This window comes from Limanda limanda, chromosome 2, assembly GCF_963576545.1.
Source record: "Limanda limanda chromosome 2, fLimLim1.1, whole genome shotgun sequence".
NCBI classification, from domain to species: domain Eukaryota; kingdom Metazoa; phylum Chordata; class Actinopteri; order Pleuronectiformes; family Pleuronectidae; genus Limanda; species Limanda limanda.
In genome coordinates this window covers 22,313,883-22,336,006 of record NC_083637.1, presented here as the reverse complement: position 1 = coordinate 22,336,006, position 22,124 = coordinate 22,313,883, and the positions used below count along the sequence as shown (strand labels likewise).

At 44.1% G+C, this 22,124-nt stretch overlaps 2 protein-coding genes across 3 annotated transcripts; both read left to right on the top strand.

The window, feature by feature from the left end:
• Positions 1-1,629: 1,629 nt before the first annotated feature.
• Positions 1,630-4,499, top strand: LOC133015369 (CMRF35-like molecule 9). Of its 2 annotated transcripts, none has more exons than XM_061082563.1 (5): positions 1,630-1,725; positions 2,273-2,575; positions 2,816-2,860; positions 3,076-3,183; positions 4,170-4,499. In XM_061082563.1, the coding sequence occupies exons 1-5, from the start codon at positions 1,635-1,637 to the stop codon at positions 4,379-4,381; spliced, it is 759 nt and encodes a 252-aa protein (XP_060938546.1). In that variant the 5' UTR covers positions 1,630-1,634; the 3' UTR covers positions 4,382-4,499. The 2 variants fall into 2 exon arrangements, with proteins under 2 accessions (XP_060938546.1, XP_060938538.1); XM_061082555.1 differs by having other exon boundaries at positions 2,816-2,974.
• An 11,951-nt stretch (positions 4,500-16,450) lies between these two features.
• LOC133015358 (CMRF35-like molecule 8) lies at positions 16,451-21,459 on the top strand. The gene is made up of 5 exons (XM_061082543.1): positions 16,451-16,607; positions 17,157-17,459; positions 17,681-17,839; positions 17,934-18,041; positions 21,130-21,459. The coding sequence occupies exons 1-5, from the start codon at positions 16,517-16,519 to the stop codon at positions 21,339-21,341; spliced, it is 873 nt and encodes a 290-aa protein (XP_060938526.1). The 5' UTR covers positions 16,451-16,516; the 3' UTR covers positions 21,342-21,459.
• The last annotated feature ends 665 nt before the right edge of the window (positions 21,460-22,124 follow it).

Here is a 22,124-nt window from a genome sequence, read left to right as displayed (position 1 = left end):
GCCAGAACAGAGAGGTCAGTCTGTGACGGACACGTCTGCAGCCATGTTAGCAGTGAGATCCAGACTGAACTACCTCTCAGGGACGGCTCTTCTCCTACAGTCTCTGATGTGTCTCCCAGTTTTGCACCAGTTATATGACATCATCAACACACTGAATTCCTCAGAGCATTCCTCACTCTATTCCCACATGGGCTCAATCAGACATCACACAGACTTAGAGAAGAGGAGCTGTTCATTTGGTGCAGTCCAGTTGATTCGGTCATTTGTGTTCATATCTGTCTACATTGTTCTTGTGTGAAAGTATTTTTAATGGTTTTTGCCCTGTTAAAGTCAACCCATTGCCTTGCAAGCAAACACACAATCTCATACAGAGAATAGTTTGATATCTCATACTGGACACAGATCAAGTGTCGGTGTGTTTCTGTTCCCTTCACAGCCATCAGCGGACTATGAGACAATGACGCCTGGTGAGGGAACTGAACCTGAACCCCGCTGCACCTGTTCATCTTCGGACTGTGCTGCTCTCTCAGCTCCACCGCTGCCACCTTCTGAACGCTGCCCCCACTTCACGTCAGAGCACCGGGAATCCGCTGTCAGTCTCTGGGAATATGCCGAAGTGGATGTACGAGGCCACGTCAACCAGTACCAAGATCTGGATCTCAGCCAGTTGGAGGATCATGTTTATCACACGCTCTGTGGTCCCAAACATGGACCCATGCAGATGAACTATTGATACCACTCAGTTTATTTAAAACTTGGGTTTTGTTTCTAAAACTTTAGACAGCACCTTAAATCATCAATTATAACTTTCTACTTTCTGAGATACTGTGGTGGAAAATTAAACTGACCAGGTGTCTCACTGCCGTGATACTGTCTACCTGACAGGATGAAACCCTTATATGGTGGTGTCTCACTGCTTAGACCCTGACAAACAGGGTGTTTGCCCTTATTCTGTGATGTTTTCCTCCAACTGCTAAAGCAGATAGACACAGATGATGATTTCATGTCTTTTTTTCATATTATGTTTTATGAAACACCTTTTTGGATAAGTAGTGGCTTTTTTTAACTTGCGGACAGTTCCACTTTGAGCACCCGTGCTTGTTGTGTAACCTCTGCAGAGCTTACTATTAAAAAGACTCAAAGGCAACTCCAGTCTGAGAACTTCATTATTTCAAATCTCAAGATGAATTTCCAACACAATACTTTGGTACAAAATAGAGTATTAATAATAATATGATAAGTGGCCAAAACACACATGTTTTATACATTTTAAATGAACCTATACTGTTCGTAAACTATACAAACCCCAAGTTCAACAATTCAGGAGTTGTAATGTTGTATTTAGTTATTTTTAGATGAAAAAGTGTAATTTTGCGTGACAGAGAGAAGGGAAATAAGATATGAGATACATTGTACCCAAATAAACCATATTATAATATATGAAGGTGTTATTCACTGTCCTATAACATTCCCAGTGAGACAGGTGGCAGATGGGAGGGATGCTGCGCCGCTTCTCACATGTTCTCAGTGGTTTCAGGGTGAGGTCAAAACAGAGGAAGCTACTGAAACACAGGAAGTGCAAGAGCAAAGAGGAAACACAGAGTTGTCATTAATTTGGGGACAGTTACAAAGACATGAAATCAGCGTTGAGATCAGAAAAGGAAAAGGGACAAAGACGTATGAGTAGCATGGACAAGGTTTTCCTCATTCTGATTTTTCAAGGAGGTAAGTTGCCTGAGATTGACTCATTGGAGTTTGTGTTTTGTGTATTTGTTTCAGCGAACACACTCACAACCTTTCATTGTCACATTCCTAATTCTTAAAGCAACACTTTCTGTTGCCTTGCTGTTGAGTTTCAGCCTCAACTGTGAACTCTGTTGGCTAAAAAGTGTTTTGACGAAGCTGGGATGAGATTTGGAAATTTGTAGTTGCTTTTGAGAGCTGTTTAGATAACACAGTGGATTCACCTTGAAATCAGCTTTTCTTGACCACAATAATAATGTCATGTTCAATATTAAAAAAAAATATAACATATAATTCAGCTTATTTTTCCAAACTTTTGCTTTTTGTGAAATGCTGTATATACGTTTCTATAAGAGCTTCTAGAAATTTGCAAATGAAAGATTGAACTACCAACAACTTCCACATAGGGAACATTAATGGGGAACACTGCTTTACAGGAGTGATCTGTTGACATGAGAGTTTATAGAAAATAGTTGTTGAAGTCTGAATGGAGATGTGACTTCTGTTGCACTATCTGTGTCTTGTGCAGGATTCTGGAAGACTGAAGCTATATCTGTAAAAGGAAACCTGGGTGGAGACGTCACAATTAAATGCACTCACCTTATTGCATATTGGAACTTCAAATATTTCTGCAAGGACCCTTGTGAGGATGAAGACGTCCTAATAAGAAGCAACGAAATCAGTACAGGCAGATACAGTATCAAAGAGGAAGGAAACACGTTCTACGTGACCATCTCTCGTCTGACAGAGGGCGACGCAGGAACCTACTGGTGTGGAATAGATAGAGTTGGTAAGGACTCGTTCAAGGAAGTTGTCCTCACAGTCGTAAAGGGTGAGTTGAGTCCCTGCTGTACAGGAACTGTTTTTATGACGTCGTCATTCGTCATCACTTTATCACTTTAACCTTTATTCTATTTCCTTTTCACCAAAATGTGATCGACATTTCACAAAAGCTTATGTTTCAAACTGATCTTCTCTTTGTCGCAACAGGAAAGAATTGAGAGGCTGTAACAGAAACGAGACAAGAAACAAAAAAAACAACACTCTGTCTGTTTCTCTTTCTTTCTTTAAGGGAAAACAAAGGACCCTGAAGATGACTTTTCACAATCAACTATAGGTGAAGCATTTACTACAACTTCAGCACGTCCTTCACTTACTACAAATGCAACACGTCTTACATTTACTACAAATGCATCACGTCCTGCACTAACTACAAATGCAGCACATCCTAGTAAGTCAGTTTCTGGAGGTGTGTAGATATACATGTGTGTGAGAGACAGAGTCCTGAGTGATGTATCATCACTGAGACCTTATGTTGTTTCCTTTCTCCAGGCAAACTGGTGTACATCGGAGCAGGTCTCGGGGGGGCTGTGCTAGCTCTGGCGGTGGTGCTGCTGATCTTCTTCAAACATCAAAAGAAAGAAATCAGCATCACCTCTGGTAAAGAAACAAACTCACTGAACAGGGTTCACATTGTATGATGGCAGTTTCATATTACGCCCACAATCACCACAACAGCCAAATGATACACAACAGCATTGATATGGGAACAACCAGACTTGAACGCTATTACAAGCACCTGCCGGCCACCTCATGACGCTCTGTGTCAGAGAGCCATAGCAACCACGTAGAAGCGCCCTGGTAACCACCACAAAAAAACACTCGGGGGATGTGTTATGCTGCTGCATTCACACCTAACTCAAAAAAAAGGAAGTTTTCATGTCATGAGACAAAGTTTTGCATTTGAACTTCAGCAAAAAATGAATATGAGGCAATGTCGTGAAAGCCAATCAGCGCTGAGAATGAAACTCACCAGACTCAAGTCCTGGCACAGACCCAAGCTGGTAGGTCATGGGTAAACATATTTTAAGGCTACAGCCAACCATTTATTTGTTATTTTCTGCTCATTAAGAAGAAATACAAGGCTCATACAGCATTTTCATTATCAGATCAATACTTTGACCCTTATTGGAGTGAACACAAAGTCAGATAAAAGGTTTCATCCCTCATTTATCTAGGGTTGGGGCGGCATGCTGGAGCAGTTTGAATTCCAGCTTGAGTTGGGTCTTCATAGTTTGCATGTTCTCCCTTTGTCTGCATGGGTACAACCCTCTTGAAAATGTTGTTATTTCTGGGCAAAATAAATACATTTGACAGACTACTGGTAAAGGGCATAATGCATAAAAAAAGATGACATTAAACAGATGGCAATGTATTGTACTTTATTTTGGTTATTAGGGCCCGAGCACAGACATCAAAGGTGTCTGGTGAGACCCTATTGAAATTGTAAGGATTATTTCCTGTTTTTATTGTAGAATTATGCCAGTATAAATATTGACTATTTTTCAGTAAGTCAAAGGGAGAAATACAGGTTTTACTTTGAAGGCATTTAAAACCTTGTCAATGTATCATCACTCTCCACACAGGAACGTACGAGAGCACTGACTATGCATCGCCGTCCAGTCTGAGTGGAAACGGCCTCAACAGCAGGGACCAACCAGATGACTTGTTTTACTCCACTGTCAACTTCAACACACACGCAGACTGCAGAGGTGTCCCGAGTCGCCCTGCAGAGGTCACATACTCCACCATCAGTCACATCCCAACGGAGGAATCAGACTTGTATTGTAACCTCTAGACTCCGTTGTGAATATGTTCACAGTCATGTGCAGTAGCAATATGTGCTGTAAATACCCAACGTTTGCAGAGATATATATTGTGACAAGGAGAAAAAACTATTTAGAAATGCTTTTTAATTTAACCTCAATAAAATAAAAGATAAAAGAGATTTTCTCGTCTGTGCAATTTTGTATTTTTCAAAGAATTGGTGAAGAAATGAAACACCAATAACAAACACGCACGCATGCACTCACACACACAAACACATACACACACACAGCTTGAATGAGACATGGGGAAAGGCAGAGGCTGAACCCATCGGCTGAAACGTGCAGATTACGGTGTGATATTTAGTGTTCTCTAGTAGTGAGGTTGAGGTTGCATAAAAAATGATCACTTCAAGAAGCTGAGAAAACCATGCTTCCTGTGTTTTTTTACTTGACATTTGTTTGGCACTCAGCCTACTGAGTTAGCGTTTTTTAAATTGTTACCAGTGCATGGTTACATTTTTGAACACTGGAATTTAATTGGCTGAGAGCCACCTCTCTTTTTCTGTCTTCCTCCTCTGCACTTCTGTTTGTGTCACACCCTTACTCAACACAAAAATACTTACATCCTCATTTCTAAAGGCAGCTGTTTTTAATTATAAAGCACAGAAGAGTGAAGAGAGAGTAAAACAGGAAGATCAGAGAAGAGTATTTTGGCTTTTGAGAAATTAAACTCAACATCTGACAAAGTTGAGATTCAAATTATAGTACATTTGGAAAAACCTGGACCATGTCAAAGAGAATATCACCTCAGTTTTTCATCTGCCTAATGTCAGGTAATATTCTTTATGTACCGTTTGTATTTGTGTCTGTTGAGGGTGAGATGTGTTTTGGCTGAAACCTGTCGTGATCAAATATATATTTTTTTGCATTTCTTACAACAGCTGTTGTGAGTACTCTGTCTGTTACAGGAAGTAAAGGAGAAGATGACAACATGGAATGTAAGTACAATAAAGACGTGATAAAAGATAAAATGACTACTTGAGTACATATCTGAGGAAGTATGTTGAAATATTTCCAATAATCTACTCATCAAAGGAAATAGTTGTATAATTTCCTGCCTTTATCTAACAGCTACACTGACTTTGCAATCAACAGTTGTACTTAAAAACTTGTATTTGTCTGGATTGTGATACATAGTACCAGCACATGCCAATATTAGTACCAGTATCTTGATACTTTTTAATACATAATGATATTTAACAACGTTTACTGAAATGCCCTGAAATCATTTCGTATACAACAAATTGTGGCCATTGCATTAGTTCCACATTTGGGTTTATGCGTGTTTGTGTGTGCGTCTCAGTTTCAACTGGGCGGGGCTTTGCTCGAGAAGCGTAGCAAGATTTGAAAGTCTGTAATTTGGGGGTTTTGTGATCAAACACACACATACAGACACACAAAGTTACCATTGGAATTGCTTTTCCTTGATTACCAAAGACACCACAGGTCCTCATGAACCTTTCCAGCTCAGTGAGGCCCCAGGTTTTAGGGTGAACATTGTTTTTTATGTCTTCAATGAGCATGTCCTTTTTCATACATAAAGGGACACCCCCCCCATGCAAACAAGCAGGCGCACTGCATTTTAACATTTGCAATGCAATATGAAATGTATTTAACAAAGAACAATAGAAACTAAGAGTAATAGTATATGAAATTAAGACATGAAAAATATACTTCAAATATACTATAAATATACTTCACATAATTTATTCTTAACCTAATCCCAACCTTAACTTAACTCCGAACGAAAACGTGAAAATACCTGTGCAAGGGGAAGATTCCTCTCAACTGTGTGGCGTTAATACAGACGACACACGGTGAGAGAAACAGGGCTGAGGGCAGGTTTTCTATAGGGGACAACCAAAGATTGAAGCACTTCTATGTGAACATTCAAAATCTGAGCACAGCCGACTCTGGAACGTACTGGTGTGGCTCAGACAGAAAATGGCACAATGCTGCTTACACCAAAATCAACCTTTTCATAGGTGAGTACTCTGCGGAACATGAAACACTGTAACAGACATTCTTTTTGTACCTATACGCAAAAAATTTAGTAAAATAATTTGATTGAAATATATTTGTGCTGGAGCTACTTTCACTCTTTCAGTTTCCTGTCAAATAAAAACTGAACATGCTCACAAAGACCTATTTAACAAACTCTAACAGAGTGAAGGGCGGTGGCTCGGTGTCGACCAGATGCAACATTTAAGTTGTAATGACACTATTTCAGTCCCGATTTGGTCGAGGACACTTGTGATTACCATGGTAACACCAGCTGCCTTTTACAGTTTTTTTGGTTTGCATAAACACTAAAATCAAAATTATTACACAATTATCAAAACCTTACACTCAAGGAGCAAAACATGGGCACAGATCTGCACCACTATAAGCAAAATGTCAGCTTCACACTTTTTGCAAAACAATACACACAGTGATCTGCAAAACGCTAAACACACTTGTAAACATTAAACACAGAAGTATATGAAGATGTAACTTCCTTGCAATTCCTAAGCACTGACTGTCAAATGACTCCCCCTATGAGCCAATTGGTTAAACACAGCCATCGGGTGTGCAAACACATGACTGTTTAATTGTAGACACACCAATCAGGTTTAAGCACTATACAAAAGCAGCAGCTGAGTTCACCTGTCTTCAACCAAAATGGAGCTTGTGCTCAAAAAAGAAGAAGAGTGAGGGTGAGAGGGGAAATCCACGGAGGATGTTGCATACTGCACACGTAACCTTTATAATGTAAATGTACTGTATACCAGACCTATGCTGAACTACGCAATCTTGTCTTTCACTGTATTTCGGAGAGTTTTACAGATGGATGATGAGGAAATCCTGCATGAATTCATATACATAGATGAGGCAGGGTTCAACCTGACATAACCAAGTAGGAGAGGCAGAAATATCATTGGTCACGGGGCTATAATCAGTGTCCCAGGGCAACGTTGGGGTAACATGCCCCTTTGCGCTGCCATTACACAGAATGGGGTCCTCCTCCGTCAAGCCAGTATGGGCCCTTACAACACACCTCACATTCTCACATTTTTGGACCGATTGCACAACATCGTCACAGCAGTAAACCACAGTCACCTGTTGGGATTTCAAAACTTTAACTATAGTCTGTGTCTGACAGAATTCTAAACAATAAAGATAGAAGTAGTTTTAGCTAAATATAAGGCCTTAGTAGAAATGAATTAATAATAACCTTTCCTTCCTAATGGTTAATCTACAAATTAGAATGTATGTACGTCATTTTGCTGTTGCCTTGATTTGGTATAGTCGTTTGAATGTCTGTACAAACAGAACGTACAGCCGATATAGCGAAATAATCATCTTTTCATTCTCAGACTGGTCAATCTCACAGCTGTCTGATAAAGTTCTGGAGGAGACAGAGTGACGTTGTTGATTTAATTCTGTATTTTGCTTTGGTTAAGTTGTTGCGAATGTTTACACAGTCAGGAATGTTTTGAAGAAGCTGAAAACATAATATTCTTTGCTTCGCTGTTCAACAATTTTGCCCCACATTGCATCTGCTGGGGGAAGGACGTTCTTGGAGTAAACTCGTTGCCTTGGCAACTATATTGCATTGGGGGAGTGTCTCCCTGTTCACTTCCGTATTCTAAAAGCCAGGAGGATGGACTACGCGTGCACACTTCCGAGGAGGGAGGGAGGAAGATCTACTGTATAAAATGGACAGACACCGGATGTCAGCCTAAATAAATTCAAAATTTAGCAAAACTGAGTTTGGCTCTTCTTCTCATTAAAGGATAAAAGATCACGCTGTTGTTTTTTTCAACACACCAGATGCAATACACTGTCATCTGGGTAAATGTGCCATTCAACCGCTCTGATCTGGTCCAGAACTGTTTTCAACACCATCCACAGTTCACAGTACTATACCTTCTACCATACTCTCCGTTTCTAAACCCAATCAAAGAGTTTTTCTCGGCATGGCGGTGAAGGGTTAACGATCTCTGGCCTCAGGCACAGGTAGTCCTCATTGAAACCTGAACTGGATACAGAATTTTCTGCTTGTCTGCTATTTGCTGAGCTTACAGTGTTATGCACACTACTGTAGTAGCATGAAAACTGGGATGTGTTTTGTTTTGATTCTCCATGTTGACATGTTGACTGATTTGGGCATATGGAGAGAAATAAATTCTTTTTTCATGAGTCTGCAGCATTGGTCTTGTGTAGTGTTTGCTGAATTTATTGTCTATTTGCACTTTCTCTGTGTACATTACTTACAGGACTCTGATCAGTGAGAACTCGAATTGCTAAAAGTGTTTTAGGTTAGCAACAGCAGTGTGTAACTGGCTCAAACAGAATTAAGTAATACAAGACAATTAATTACAATTAAGTTTTACAAGAGTGTTTCATTTTGCAAAGGATCTGAGGTGTTCTGCTGATTGGGTGTGGTGTTTTAAAACACAGGGCCCTGTTTTGAAAACTGGCTTAAGCAATCGAGAAAAACAGTAAAGACAACACATTGCCTTGCAAGCAAACACACAATCTCATACAGAGAATAGTTTGATTTCTCATATTTAGGGTTGCCAACTCCCAAAATAAATAAGGGACACCTCATTTTAACTCCTTTTTTTGTGAGTGAAACGATTTTTTTACTTTTTGACCCTGAATTGAATAAGATGCATATTTTGAGTGACATGAACACATTGAAAACAAATTATTATCCAGCAATTCACTTTAATAATAAACCAAATTAACTGAATAAAATAAGAATCTTTCTTAAACAGAAACCTGTCTTGCTTAACTTACAACTGTATACATTAATATAAAACAATAGATAGAAAGCAGAACATCCATCCTGAAATAGTACATATTTTTAGTGCAATAACAAAAGTGCAAACAGAACATGTTATATGAATATGCTGTCAGCTCATTGATCCCAGAGCAGGACATTGCCTGGGAACAAGTTTACTGAAAATTTTCACATAAAGCGCCCTGTTATTCATTTTCCATTGGCATTTTACTGACCATTTTTTTAAATCTCAGAGTAATAAGGGACAAAGTGCGTTCCCTTTCAGCTCAATACGGGTCGATTCCGTTTTTCAAGGGACGGTTGGCAACCCTACTCATACTGGACACAGATCAATGTCCGCTTGTTTCTGTTCCCTTCACAGACATCAGCGGACTATGAGACAATGACGCCTGGTGAGGGAACTGAACCTGAACCCCGCTGCACCTGTTCATGTTCAGACTGTGCTGCTCTCTCAGCTCCACCGCTGCCACCTTCTGAACGCTGCCCCCACTTCACATCAGAGCACCGGGAATCCGCTGTCAGTCTCGGTGAATATGCTGAAGTGGATGTACGAGGCCACGTCAACCAGTACCAAGATCTGGATCTCAGCTGGTTGGAGGATCATGTTTATCACACGCTCTGTGGTCACAAAGAGGGACCCATGCAGATGAACTGTTGATACCACTCAGTTTATTTAAAACTTCGGTCTTGTTTCTTAAACTTTAGACAGCGGCTGTGGCTGAGGGGTAGAGTGGTCGTCCTCCAACCTGAAGGTCGGCGGTTCGATTCCCAGTCTGAACCATCTACATGCCGAAGTGTCCTTGGGCAAGATACTGAACCCTAAATAGCCCCCCATAGAATAACTAAGTGCTGCAAGTAGATGCACTGTATGAATGTGTGTGTGAATGTGAAACTGTACTGTAAAGCGCTTTGAGTGGTCTTCATCAGACTAGAAAAGCGCTATATAAATACAAATCCATTTACCTTAAATCATCAATTATAACTTTCTACTTTCTGAGATACTGTGGTGGAAAATTCCACTGACCAGGTGTTTCATTGCTGTGACACTGTCTACCTGATTTTGGTGGTGTCTCACTGCTATGACCCTGACAAACAGGGTGTTTGCCCTTATTCTGTGATGTTTTCCTCCAACTGCTACAGCAGATAGACACAGATAATGATTTCATGTCTTTTTTTCATATTATGTTTTATGAAACACCTTTTTGGATAAGTACTGTCTTTTTTGAACTTGCGGCCAGTTCCACTTTGAGCACCCGTGCTTGTTGTGTAACCTCTGCAGAGCTTACTATTAAAAAGACTCAAAGGCAACTCCAGTCTGAGAACTTCATTATTTCAAATCTCAAGATGAATTTCCATCACAATACTTTGGTACAAAATAGAGTATTAATAATAATATGATTAGTGGCCAAAACACACATGTTTTATACATTTTAAATGAACCTATACTGTTCGTAAACTATACAAACTCCAAGTTCGACAATTCAGGAGTTGTAATGTTGTATTTTGTTATTTTTAGATGAAAATGTCACAGTTCCTCTGTGCCTCCAGTGCCCCTCCCCTTCTTGTTTCCCTTTTCCCGCAGGTGCAGCACATCTCGGTGATGACCCGGCTCTCCAGGCGCACCTGCACTGATCATCTCCGGGCTTTATCTGCCCTGGCTGTGCTGCGAGTCATCGCCAGTTCGTCCCCGTTGCTACAGTGGTAGATACTCGTTCTCGGCTCCGTAACCTGTCTCTGGATGAGACCCCTTGTGCTAACTCCCGTGTCTTCCCTCTGTTCACCAGGACTGAAACCTTGGACCCTCGCGTCTACATCCATGCTGACGACCTCACGGAGATCTCAGCCGACCTGTCTACCTCCACGCTGAAGTCCTCACGGAGTTCTCAGCCGACCTGTCTACCTCCACGCTGAAGTCCTCACGGAGTTCTCAGCCGACCTGTCTACCTCCACGCTGAAGTCCTCACGGAGTTCTCAGCCGACCTGTCTACCCCCCCGCAGAAGACCTCCCGGAGAGTCCGCGGACATGCCTATCTGTTCTCTCCTACATCAATAAACTTCCTTGAACGCACCACCCTCTCTGGCTCTGTTTTGACTCTGCTCTGGGGTCCCGCTCGAGACCTCAGTCGTCACAGAACGAACTGGCCAACAAACCATGGACCCCGCAGAGTCGAAGAAACTTCGCCACGCCATCACAATGCAAGGGAGCCTGCTCGGACAACACGACCAGACGCTCAACGGGCTGGTAGCCTCTGTGAACGCCGTTGGAGTCCTGCTGACGCAGCTTAATGAGCAGCTTAATCCCTCCTCCGGCCGTGTCTCGGGGGAACCATCAGCCCCGACGCATTCGGAACCTCCGGGGGTTTCCACCCGGGATCCTCACATCCCCACACCAGAACGTTACTCCGGTGAGTTGGGGTCTTGTCGGCGCTTTCTGCTCCAGTGCTCTCTTGTGTTTGATAATCAGCCCCGTATGTATAGTAATGACCGTGTTAAGATAGCTTTTGTTGTGAGTCTCCTCTCGGGTCTGCGCAGTGGGCCACGGCGCTGTGGGATCGAGACTCACGATTCAATTTTTCATTTGATCAGCTTCAAGCAGAAATGAAAAAGGTTTTTGACCACCCAGTTCGGGGCAAGGAGGCAGCCAATCGCTTGCTTTCGCTCCGACAGGGGACACGCTCGGTGGCGGATTACGCTGTGGAGTTTCGCATTCTCGCTGCGGAGAGCGGTTGGGATTCGCTCGCGCTGCAGAGTATGTTTTCGCACGGTCTAGGGGATAACATTAAAGATGAGTTAGCAGCTAAAAATGACTCTGAATCCCTTGATGATTTAATTTTTCTAGCCATCAGACTAGATAAACGCCTTAGAGAGAGAAAGCGAGAGCAAGCAGGGCGCCAGCAGGCCCCGGCTTCACTACCCCGCACCTTATTCAGTTCACCTCCACCATATCCTGCTTCCAGCTCCTCCTCCAGGGAGGCCACGGAGGAGCCCATGCAGGTTGGGAGGGCCCGGCTCACGGCTATTGAGAGAGAGCGGCGTTTCCGGGAGCGGCTTTGCCTGTACTTTGGTCAGCCCGGCCACACTCTCTCCTCCTGCCGCCAACGGTCAAACGAGGGGGCTCACTAGGGGAGGGGGGAATCCTAGTGAGCCACACTCAGTCCTCCACGTCTCTAACTCCCTCCAGAACATTATTAGAGGCAAGACTATTGACTAATGAGTTGTCACTTCCCCTCAAGGCTCTTTTGGATTCCGGTTCGGATGAGAACTTCATTGAAACGGACCTAGAGAGGTGAGTGCCCTGGATGGTCGACACCTGGCCAGGATAACCCATCAAACTAAACCCCTCACCTTGGTGGCATCAGGTAATCACCGGGAGATCATCCAATTCCTGGTGATCTCCTCTCGTCATTCTCCCCTGGTTCTGGGTCAGCCCTGGTTACAGCTCCACAATCCCCACGTTGACTGGAGGAGAGGCGTGGTGATCGGATGGAGTACACATTGCCACGCCAACTGCCTTCGTTCAGCCAGCCCGTCATCTACTCTTCCTCCGTCTCCTCCTCCTCCACCTCCAGACCTATCTCTGGTTCCCCCTGAGTACCACGACCTCCAGGAGGTGTTTAGTAAAGACAAGGCCCTTACTCTACCCCCTCACCGTCCTTATGATTGTGCCATTACTCTCGTTCCAGGATACACACTTCCCTCCAGCAGACTTTACAATATATCCAAGCCCGAGAGAGAGACGATGGAGAGATACATCCAGGACGCACTCGCAGGAGGACTCATCACACCCTCTTCATCCCCGGTGGGAGCAGGTTTCTTCTTCGTTAAAAAGAAAGATGGCTCCCTACGGCCTTGTATAGACTTCCGCGGGCTTAACAACATCACTGTTAGAAACAAGTATCCACTCCCCCTGATTGACGCTGCTTTCGGCCCGTTACATGAGGCTGCTGTGTTCTCCAAACTGGATCTCCGCAACGCCTACCACCTGGTGCGGATCAAACAGGGAGATGAATGGAAAACAGCTTTCAACACCCCGCTAGGACACTTTGAGTATCGGGTGATGCCTTTCGACTCACCAATGCCCCTGCAGTGTTCCAAAACCTGGTAAACGATGTTCTCCGTGATATGCTTAATCGCATTGTTTTTGTTTATTTAGACGACATTCTCATATTCTCACTGAACCTACAGGATCACAGAGAACACGTCAGGTTGGTGCTGCAGAGACTTTTAGAGAATAAACTGTTTGTTAAGGCTGAGAAATGTATGTTCCATGCTGAATCTATTCCTTTCCTGGGATATATCGTGGAGAAGGGTCAGCTTCGGACGGACCCGGCTAAAGTTCAGGCTGTGACCAAGTGGCTGACTCCCGAGACCAGAAAACAGCTGCAGTGCTTTCTGGGATTCTCGAATTTCTACCGTCGCTTCATACGGAACTACAGTAAGGTAGCCACACCACTCACCAGACTCACCTCCTCTGAAGTCCCTTTTACCTGGTCCCCTAGTGCGGAGAGAGCGTTTGTTGAGCTCAAGACGCTGTTCTCCACCGCACCTGTACTGGTTTACCCGGATCCGTCCCTGCAGTTCGTGGTGGAGGTGGATGCTTCAGACTTTGGGGCCGGGGCTGTCCTCTCCCAACGTTCCCCAGGGGACGGTAAGTGGCACCCTTGTGCCTTCTACTCTCACCGTTTCTCTCCCGCCGAGCAGAATTATGATGTCGGTAACCGGGAGTTGCTGGCCGTCGTGTTGGCGCTGGGAGAGTGGCGCCACTGGCTGGAGGGAGCTGAGCACCCGTTCATTTTTTGGACAGATCACAAGAACCTGTCCTACCTCCAGTCAGCCAAAAGACTTAACCCACGACAGGCTAGGTGGGCTCTGTTCTTGGGACGTTTTGACTTTACATTAACTTTCAGACCTGGTTCCCGCAACATCAAGCCAGACGCCCTCTCCCGGCAGATGGCCCCCGTGACCCCCGTGACCCCCTGTCAGTCTCCTGAGACCATCCTTCCACCATCGTGCATCGTGGCAGCAGCCTTTTGGGAGGTGGAGTCCCGGGTCAAGGAGGCCCAGCTCTCGGATCCCGGCCCAGGTAACGGTCCTCCTAATCGCCTTTATGTCCCGGTCCCCCTCAGATCCCAAGTGCTGGTATGGGGACATGCATCCAAACTAGTCTGCCATCCTGGGAACCAGCGAACGCTGGAGTTCATCCGACGGCGCTTCTGGTGGACCAACATGGCTCAGGATGTCCAGGCTTTCGTCGCTGCCTGCTCTGTCTGCGCCAGTGGAAAGGCCTCTCATCAACCTTCCTCTTGACTCCTCAGACCACTCCCCATCCCCAGCCGTCCATGGTCCCACATCGCTGTGGATTTTGTCACAGGGCTCCCCCTGTCAGCAGGTAATACTACCATACTCACCATAGTGGATCGCTTCTCTAAGGGCGTACATTTTGTTCCTCTCCCCAAACTCCCTTCTGCCCTCGAGACAGCTGATCTCCTCACCCAGCATGTGTTCCGGTTGCACGGTCTGCCCCTGGACATTGTCTCCGACCGTGGACCCCAGTTTACCTCTCAGGTGTGGAAAGCATTCTGCCGGGCTTTGGGGGCATCGGTCAGCCTGTCCTCGGGTTATCACCCCCAGACTAACTGACAGACCGAGCGAGCGAACCAGGATTTGGAATCAGCCCTCCGCTGTGTTTCTGCACGTCATCCCTCATCCTGGAGTGCTCACCTGGCCTGGGTCGAGTACGCCCACAACTCCCTCACCAGTTCGGCCACAGGTATGACCCCATTCACGGTTATGTATGGTTTTCAACCCCCCCTGTTTCCCTCACAGGAGGAGGACGTGGCCGTCCCCTCCATTCAACTCCATCTACGCTGCTGCCGGAGAGTCTGGAGGGAGGCTCGTGCTGCATTGGTTCGCACATCAGCCAGGAATGAGAGGATTGCCAACCGCCGTCGTACTGCTGCCCCCACGTACACGCCTGGACAAAAAGTATGGCTGTCCTCTCGGGACCTTCCGCTCCAGGTGGAGTCAAAGAAATTGGCTCCCCGATACGTCGGCCCATACGAGGTGGTGAAGGTCATCAATCCGGTCACAGTACGTCTCAAGCTTCCCGCCTCTCTTAATGTTCATCCGACTTTTCACACCTCCCTCATCAAGCCTGTCTCCACCTGTCTGTTGAGCCCTCCGGCCGAGCCCCCGCCACCGACCCGGCTCATCGACAACCATCCAGCTTACACAGTCTCCAGCATCCTGGATGTCCGTAGAAGGGGCAGGGGGTACCAGTATTTGGTTGACTGGGAGGGATACGGTCCGGAGGAGAGGTCCTGGGTCTCCCGTCAGCTCATCCTGGACGCGACCCTCCTTCGTGACTTCTATCGGGCCCATCCTGACCGTCCTGGTAGGACGCCCGGAGGCGTCCGTTGAGGGGGGGTACTGTCACAGTTCCTCTGTGCCTCCAGTGCCCCTCCCCTTCTTGTTTCCCTTTTCCCGCAGGTGCAGCACATCTCGGTGATGACCCGGCTCTCCAGGCGCACCTGCACTGATCATCTCCGGGCTTTATCTGCCCTGGCTGTGCTGCGAGAAATCGCCAGTTCGTCCCCGTTGCTACAGTGGTAGATACTCGTTCTCGGCTCCGTAACCTGTCTCTGGATGAGACCCCTTGTGCTAACTCCCGTGTCTTCCCTCTGTTCACCAGGACTGAAACCTTGGACCCTCGCGTCTACATCCATGCTGACGACCTCACGGAGATCTCAGCCGACCTGTCTACCTCCACGCTGAAGTCCTCACGGAGTTCTCAGCCGACCTGTCTACCTCCACGCTGAAGTCCTCACGGAGTTCTCAGCCGACCTGTCTACCTCCACGCTGAAGTCCTCACGGAGTTCTCAGCCGACCTGTCTACCCCCCCGCAGAAGACCTCCCGGAGAGTCCGCGGACCTGCCTATCTGTTCTCTCCTACATCAATAAACTTCCTTGAACGCACCATCCTCTCTGGCTCTGTTTTGACTCTGCTCTGGGGTCCCGCTCGAGACCTCAGTCGTCACAGAAAAAGTGTAATTTTGCGTGACAGAGAGAAGGGAAACAAGTTATGAGATACATTGTACCCAAATAAACCATATTATAATATATGAAGGTGTTATTCACTGTCCTATAACATTCCCAGTGAGACAGGTGGCAGATGGGAGGGATGCTGCGTCGCTTTTCACATGTTCTCAGTGGTTTCAGGGTGAGGTCAAAACAGAGGAAGCTACTGAAACACAGGAAGTGCAAGAGCAAAGAGGAAACACAGAGTTGTCATTAATTTGGGGACAGTTACAAAGACATGAAACCAGCGTTGAGATCAGAAAAGGAAAAGGGACAAAGACGTATGAGTAGCATGGACAAGGTTTTCCTCATTCTGATTTTTGCAGGAGGTAAGTTCCCTGAGATTGACTCATTTGAGTTTGTGTTTTGTGTATTTGTTTCAGCGAACACACTCACAACCTTTCATTGTCACATTCTTAATTCTTAAAGCAACACTTTCTGTTGCCTTGCTGTTGAGTTTCAGCCTTAACTGTGAACTCTGTTGGCTTTTAAAGTGTTTTACGAAGCTGGGAGGAGATTTGTAGATTTGTAGATTTGTAGTTGCTGTTGAGAGCTGTTCAGATAACACAGTGGATTCACCTTGAAATTTGCTTTTCCTAACCACAAAAACAGTCAGTCAAAAAGTATAAAATATATAACATATAATTCAGCTTATTTTTCCAAACTTTAGCTTTTTGTGAAATGCTGTATATACGTTTCTATAAGGGCTTCTAAATACTCAAATGAAAGATTGAACTACCAACAACTTCCACATAGGGAACGTTAATGGGGACTACTGCTTTACAGGAGTGAATCCATTGACATGAGAGTTTAAAGAAAAAATCATTGAAGGCTGAATGGAGATGTGACTTTTGTTGCTGTCTCTGTGTCTTGTGCAGGATTCTGGAAGACTGAAGCTATATCTGTAGAAGGAGAGCTGGGTGGAGACGTCACAATTAAATGCTCTCACACTAATGCAAAAAACAAAGTTAAATATTTCTGCAAGGCGCCTTGTAGGGATGAAGACGTCCTAATAAGAAGCAACGGAATTAGTACAGACAGATACAGTATCAAAGATGAAGGAAACACGTTCTACGTGACCATCTCTCGTCTGACAGAGGACGACACAGGAAAATACAAGTGTGGAATAGAGAAATTTGGTTGGGACCCGTTAAAAGAAGTCGTCCTCACAGTCATAAAGGGTGAGTTGTTGTTTTTATGACGTCGTCATTTGTCATCACTTTATCACTTTAACCCTTATTCCAATTCCTTTTCACCAAAATGTGATCGACATTTCACAAAAGAGTCTGTTTCAAACCAATCTTCTCTTGTTCGCAACAGCAAAGAAGTGAGAGGCTGTAACAGAAACGAGACAAGAAACAAAATAAACATCACTCTGTATGTTTCTCTTTCTTTCTTTAAGGGAAAACAAAGGACCCTGAAGGTGACTTTTCACAATCAACTATAGGTGAAGCATTTACTACAACTGCAGCACGTCCTTCATTTACTACAACTGCAACACGTCCTGCATTTACTACAAATTCATCACGTCCTGCACTTACTACAAATGCAGCTCATCCTAGTAAGTCAGTGACTGGAGGTGTGTAGAGATGTGTGTGAGAGACAGAGTCCTGAGTGATGTATCATCACTGAGAAATGATGTTTCCTTTCTCCAGGCAAGCTGGTGTACATCGGAGCAGGTCTCGGGGGGGCTGTGCTGTCTCTGGCGGTGGTGCTGCTGATCTTCTTCAAATATCAAAAGAAAGAAATCAGCATCACCTCTGGTAAAGAAACAAACTCATTGAACAGGGTTTATATTGTATGATGGCAGTTTCACGCCCAGAATCTGCACAACGGCCAAATGATACACAACAGCATTGATATGGGAACACCTAGGCCTGAACACTATGACACGCACCTGCCGGCCAACTCATGACGCTGTGTCAGAAAGCCATAGCAACCACGTACAAGCGCCCTGGTAACCACCACAAAAAAACACTCAGGGGATGTGTGATGTTATGCTACTGCATTCACACCTAACTCAAAAAAGGGAAGTTTTCATGTGATGAGACAAGTTTTGCATTTGAACTTCAGCAAAAAATGAATGTGAGGCCATGTCATGAAAGCCAATCAGCGCTGAGAATGAAACTCACCAGACTCAAGTCCTGGCACAGACCCATGCTAGTAGGTCATAGGTAAACATATTTTAAGGCTACAGCCAACCATTTCTTTTCATTTCTGCTCATTAAGAAGAAATACAAGGCTCATACATAATTAATTTTGATCATTTTCATTATCAGATCAATACTTTGACCCTTATTGGAGTGAACACAAAGTCAGATAAAAGGATTCATCCTCATTAGTGACTTTTGCCAGAGACAGCCCTGGCAAAAGTCACTAATGACCTTCTAATAGCTTCAGATCAGGGACTTGTGTCTGTCCTCGTTCTGTTAGATCTCAGTGCAGCATTCGACACAATTGACCATAGCATTTTATTACAGAGACTAGAACAGTTAATTAACATTAAAGGAACCACCCTAAACTGGTTTAAATCTTATTTTTCTGATCGCTCCCAATTCATTCAAATTAATGATGAGTCATCTGTGCGCACCAAAGTTAACCATGGTGTTCCACAGGGCTCTGTGCTCGGCCCGATTTTATTCTCATTATATATGCTTCCACTAGGAAACATTATCAGGACACACTCGGTAAATTTTCACTGCTATGCGGATGACATCCAGTTATATTTGTCAATAAAACCTGAACAAAGTAATCAATTAACTAAACTTCGAGCATGTCTCAAGGACATAAAAACCTCTTATTTTCTCTTATTAAACTCAGATAAAACAGAGGTTATAATACTTGGTCCCAAACACCTTAGAGAAACATTATCTAATGATATAGCTGCGCTAGACGACATTGCCCTTGCTTCCAATGACACAGTCAGGAACTTGGGAGTGATCTTCGATCCTGATTTATCCTTTAATAGTCACTTAAAAACAAATTTCTAGGACCGCCTTTTTCCACTTGCGTAATATCTCAAAAATCAGACATGTCCTTTCGCAAAAAGATGCAGAAAAACTAGTCCATGCCTTTGTTGCATCGAGACTGGATTATTGTAATTCATTATTATCAGGCTGCAGCAGTAAGTCGTTAAAGACTCTGCAGCTGGTCCAAAATGCTGCAGCACGTGTCCTGATGAGAACCAAGAAAAGAGAGCACATTTCTCCAGTATTAGCATCGCTTCACTGGCTTCCAGTTAAATCTAGAATAGAATTTAAAATTCTCCTCCTCACCTTCAAGGGCCTTAACGATATGGCGCCTTTTTACCTTAAAGAGATGTTAGTACCTTATCAACCAGCTAGAGCACTCCAATCCCAGAATTCAGGTTTACTTGTCGTCCCTAAAGTCTCTAAAAGTAGAGTAGGAGCCAGAGCTTTCAGCCATCAAGCCCCACTCCTGTGGAATAATCTTTCACTTTCAAATCGGGAGTCGGACACCATCTGTTCGTTTAAGAGTAGACTGAAAACCTTTCTTTTTGATAAAGCGTATAGTCAGAGCTAATTAGTGCGGCAGAACTTAACTTGTTCTATTTTCTAAAATAGGAAGCGTTTAGTTAAAAAAAGGCATAGAGGTATTGATGTCTGATCTACTGAGTGGGCCACATGGTTTTCATCGTACTACCATACAAACCAGTAGCCAGTCAGATTTACCTTGAGCTTCAGTGTACCCTCAAGTTCGGCCTGTATCATTGCATGATTACAAGGCAAAAACCCCTGATGACGCTAAGACGCACAGGGAATTTATGACACATGACACACGGAGCTTCTCTTTCCCCCTTCTCTTTCTTCTTCTCCATCCCTATCCCCCTTCCCCGGAATCCCTTTGCTTTATCTCCCGCAGATCCAGGGCCTCTGTGGCCGCACCATGGATTACGATTTGTGGATCGCGCATCAGAGGTTGCAATGCTGGATCCAGTATGGCAGATTCTATATCGTGCGGGCTTATCGTAGAGGGAATGGAGGATCCTTTGTCGCGTTGGCATCGGATGGCCGTGGACCAGGACCAAGGCGGCAGCCCATGATGGATCCTAATAAGCGGCAGTGGACAATGACTGTGGACTAAAGTGGCCTCTGATCGGGATGGTAGATCTTGATCCTGCTGGTTGCTGACCATAGTCTATGATTGCAGCAGAACTGCTTGACATACCGTATTGAAGTTATCCTTCAAAATGTTTACCCTATCAATGCTGCTAAAAAACTTTAATCTTGATGATGTTTTCCTACACCTGTCATTCATTGCACTTCTGTCCGTCCTGGGAGAGGGATCCCTCACATGTGGCTCTCTCTGAGGTTTATACATATTTTTACCCTGTTAACAGGTTTTTTTTTGTAGTTTTTCCTTACTCTTGCTGAGGGTTTAAGACAGAGGATGTCACCCCATGTTAAAGCCCTATGAGACGAATTGTGATTTGTGAATATGGGCTATACAAATAAAATTTGATTGATTGATTGATTGATTTATCTAGGGTTGGGGCGGCATGGTGGAGCTGTTTGAATTCCAGCTTGACTTGGGTCTTCATAGTTTGCATGTTCTACCTTCGTCTGCATGAAAACCCTCTTGAAAATGTTGTTATTTCTGGGCAAAATAAATACATTTGACAGACTACTGGTAAAGGGCATAATGCATAAAAAAAGATGACATTAAACAGATGGCAATGTTTTCTACTTTATTTTGGTTATTTCCTGTTTTTATTGTAGAATTATGCCAGTATAAATATTGACCATTTTTCAGGCAAGTCAAAGGGAGAAATAAAGTTTTTACTTTGCAGGCATTTAAAACCTTGTCAATGTATCATCACTCTCCACACAGGAACGTACGAGAACACTGACTATGCATCGCCGTCCAGTCTGAGTGGAAACGGCCTTAACAGCAGGGACCAACCAGATGACTTGTTTTACTCCACTGTCAACTTCAACACGCACGCAGACTGCAGAGGTGTCCCACATCGCCCTGCAGAGGTCACATACTCCACCATCAGTTACATCCCGACGGAGGAATCAGACTTGTATTGTAACCTCTAGACTCCGTTGTGAATATGTTCACAGTCATGTGCAGTAGCAATATGTGCTGTAAATACCCAACGTTTTCAGAGATGTATGTTGTAAGAAGGAGAAAAAACTATTTAGAAAAGCTTTTTAATTTAACCTCAATAAAATAAAAGATAAAAGAGATTTTCTTGTCTGTGCAATTTTGTATTTTTCAAAGAATTGGTGAAGAAATGAAACACCAATAACAAACACGCACGCATGCACTCACACAGCTTGAATGAGACATGGGGAAAGGCAGAGGCTGAACCCATCGGCTGAAACGTGCAGATTAAGGTGTGATATTTAGGTTTCTCTAGTAGTGAGGTTGAGGTTGCATAAAAAAATGATCACTTCAATAAGCTGAGAAAACCATGCTTCCTGTGTTGTTTTACTGCCTTACATTCTAACTTGACATTTGTTTGGCACACAGCCTACTGAGTTAGCGTTTGTTAAATTGTTACCAGTGCATGGTTACATTTTTGAACACTGGAATTTAATTGGTCGAGAGCCACCTCTCTTTTTCTGTCTTCCTACTCTGCCCTTCTGTTTGTGTCACACCCTTACTCAACACAAAAATACTTACATCCTCATTTCTAAAGGCAGCTGTTTTTAATTATAAAGCACAGGAGAGTGAAGAGAGAGTAAAACCGGAAGATCAGAGAAGAGTATTTTGGCTTTTGAGAAATTGAACTCAACATCTGACAAAGTTAAGATTCAAATTATAGTACATTTGGAAAAACCTGGACCATGTCAAAGAGAATATCACCTCAGTTTTTC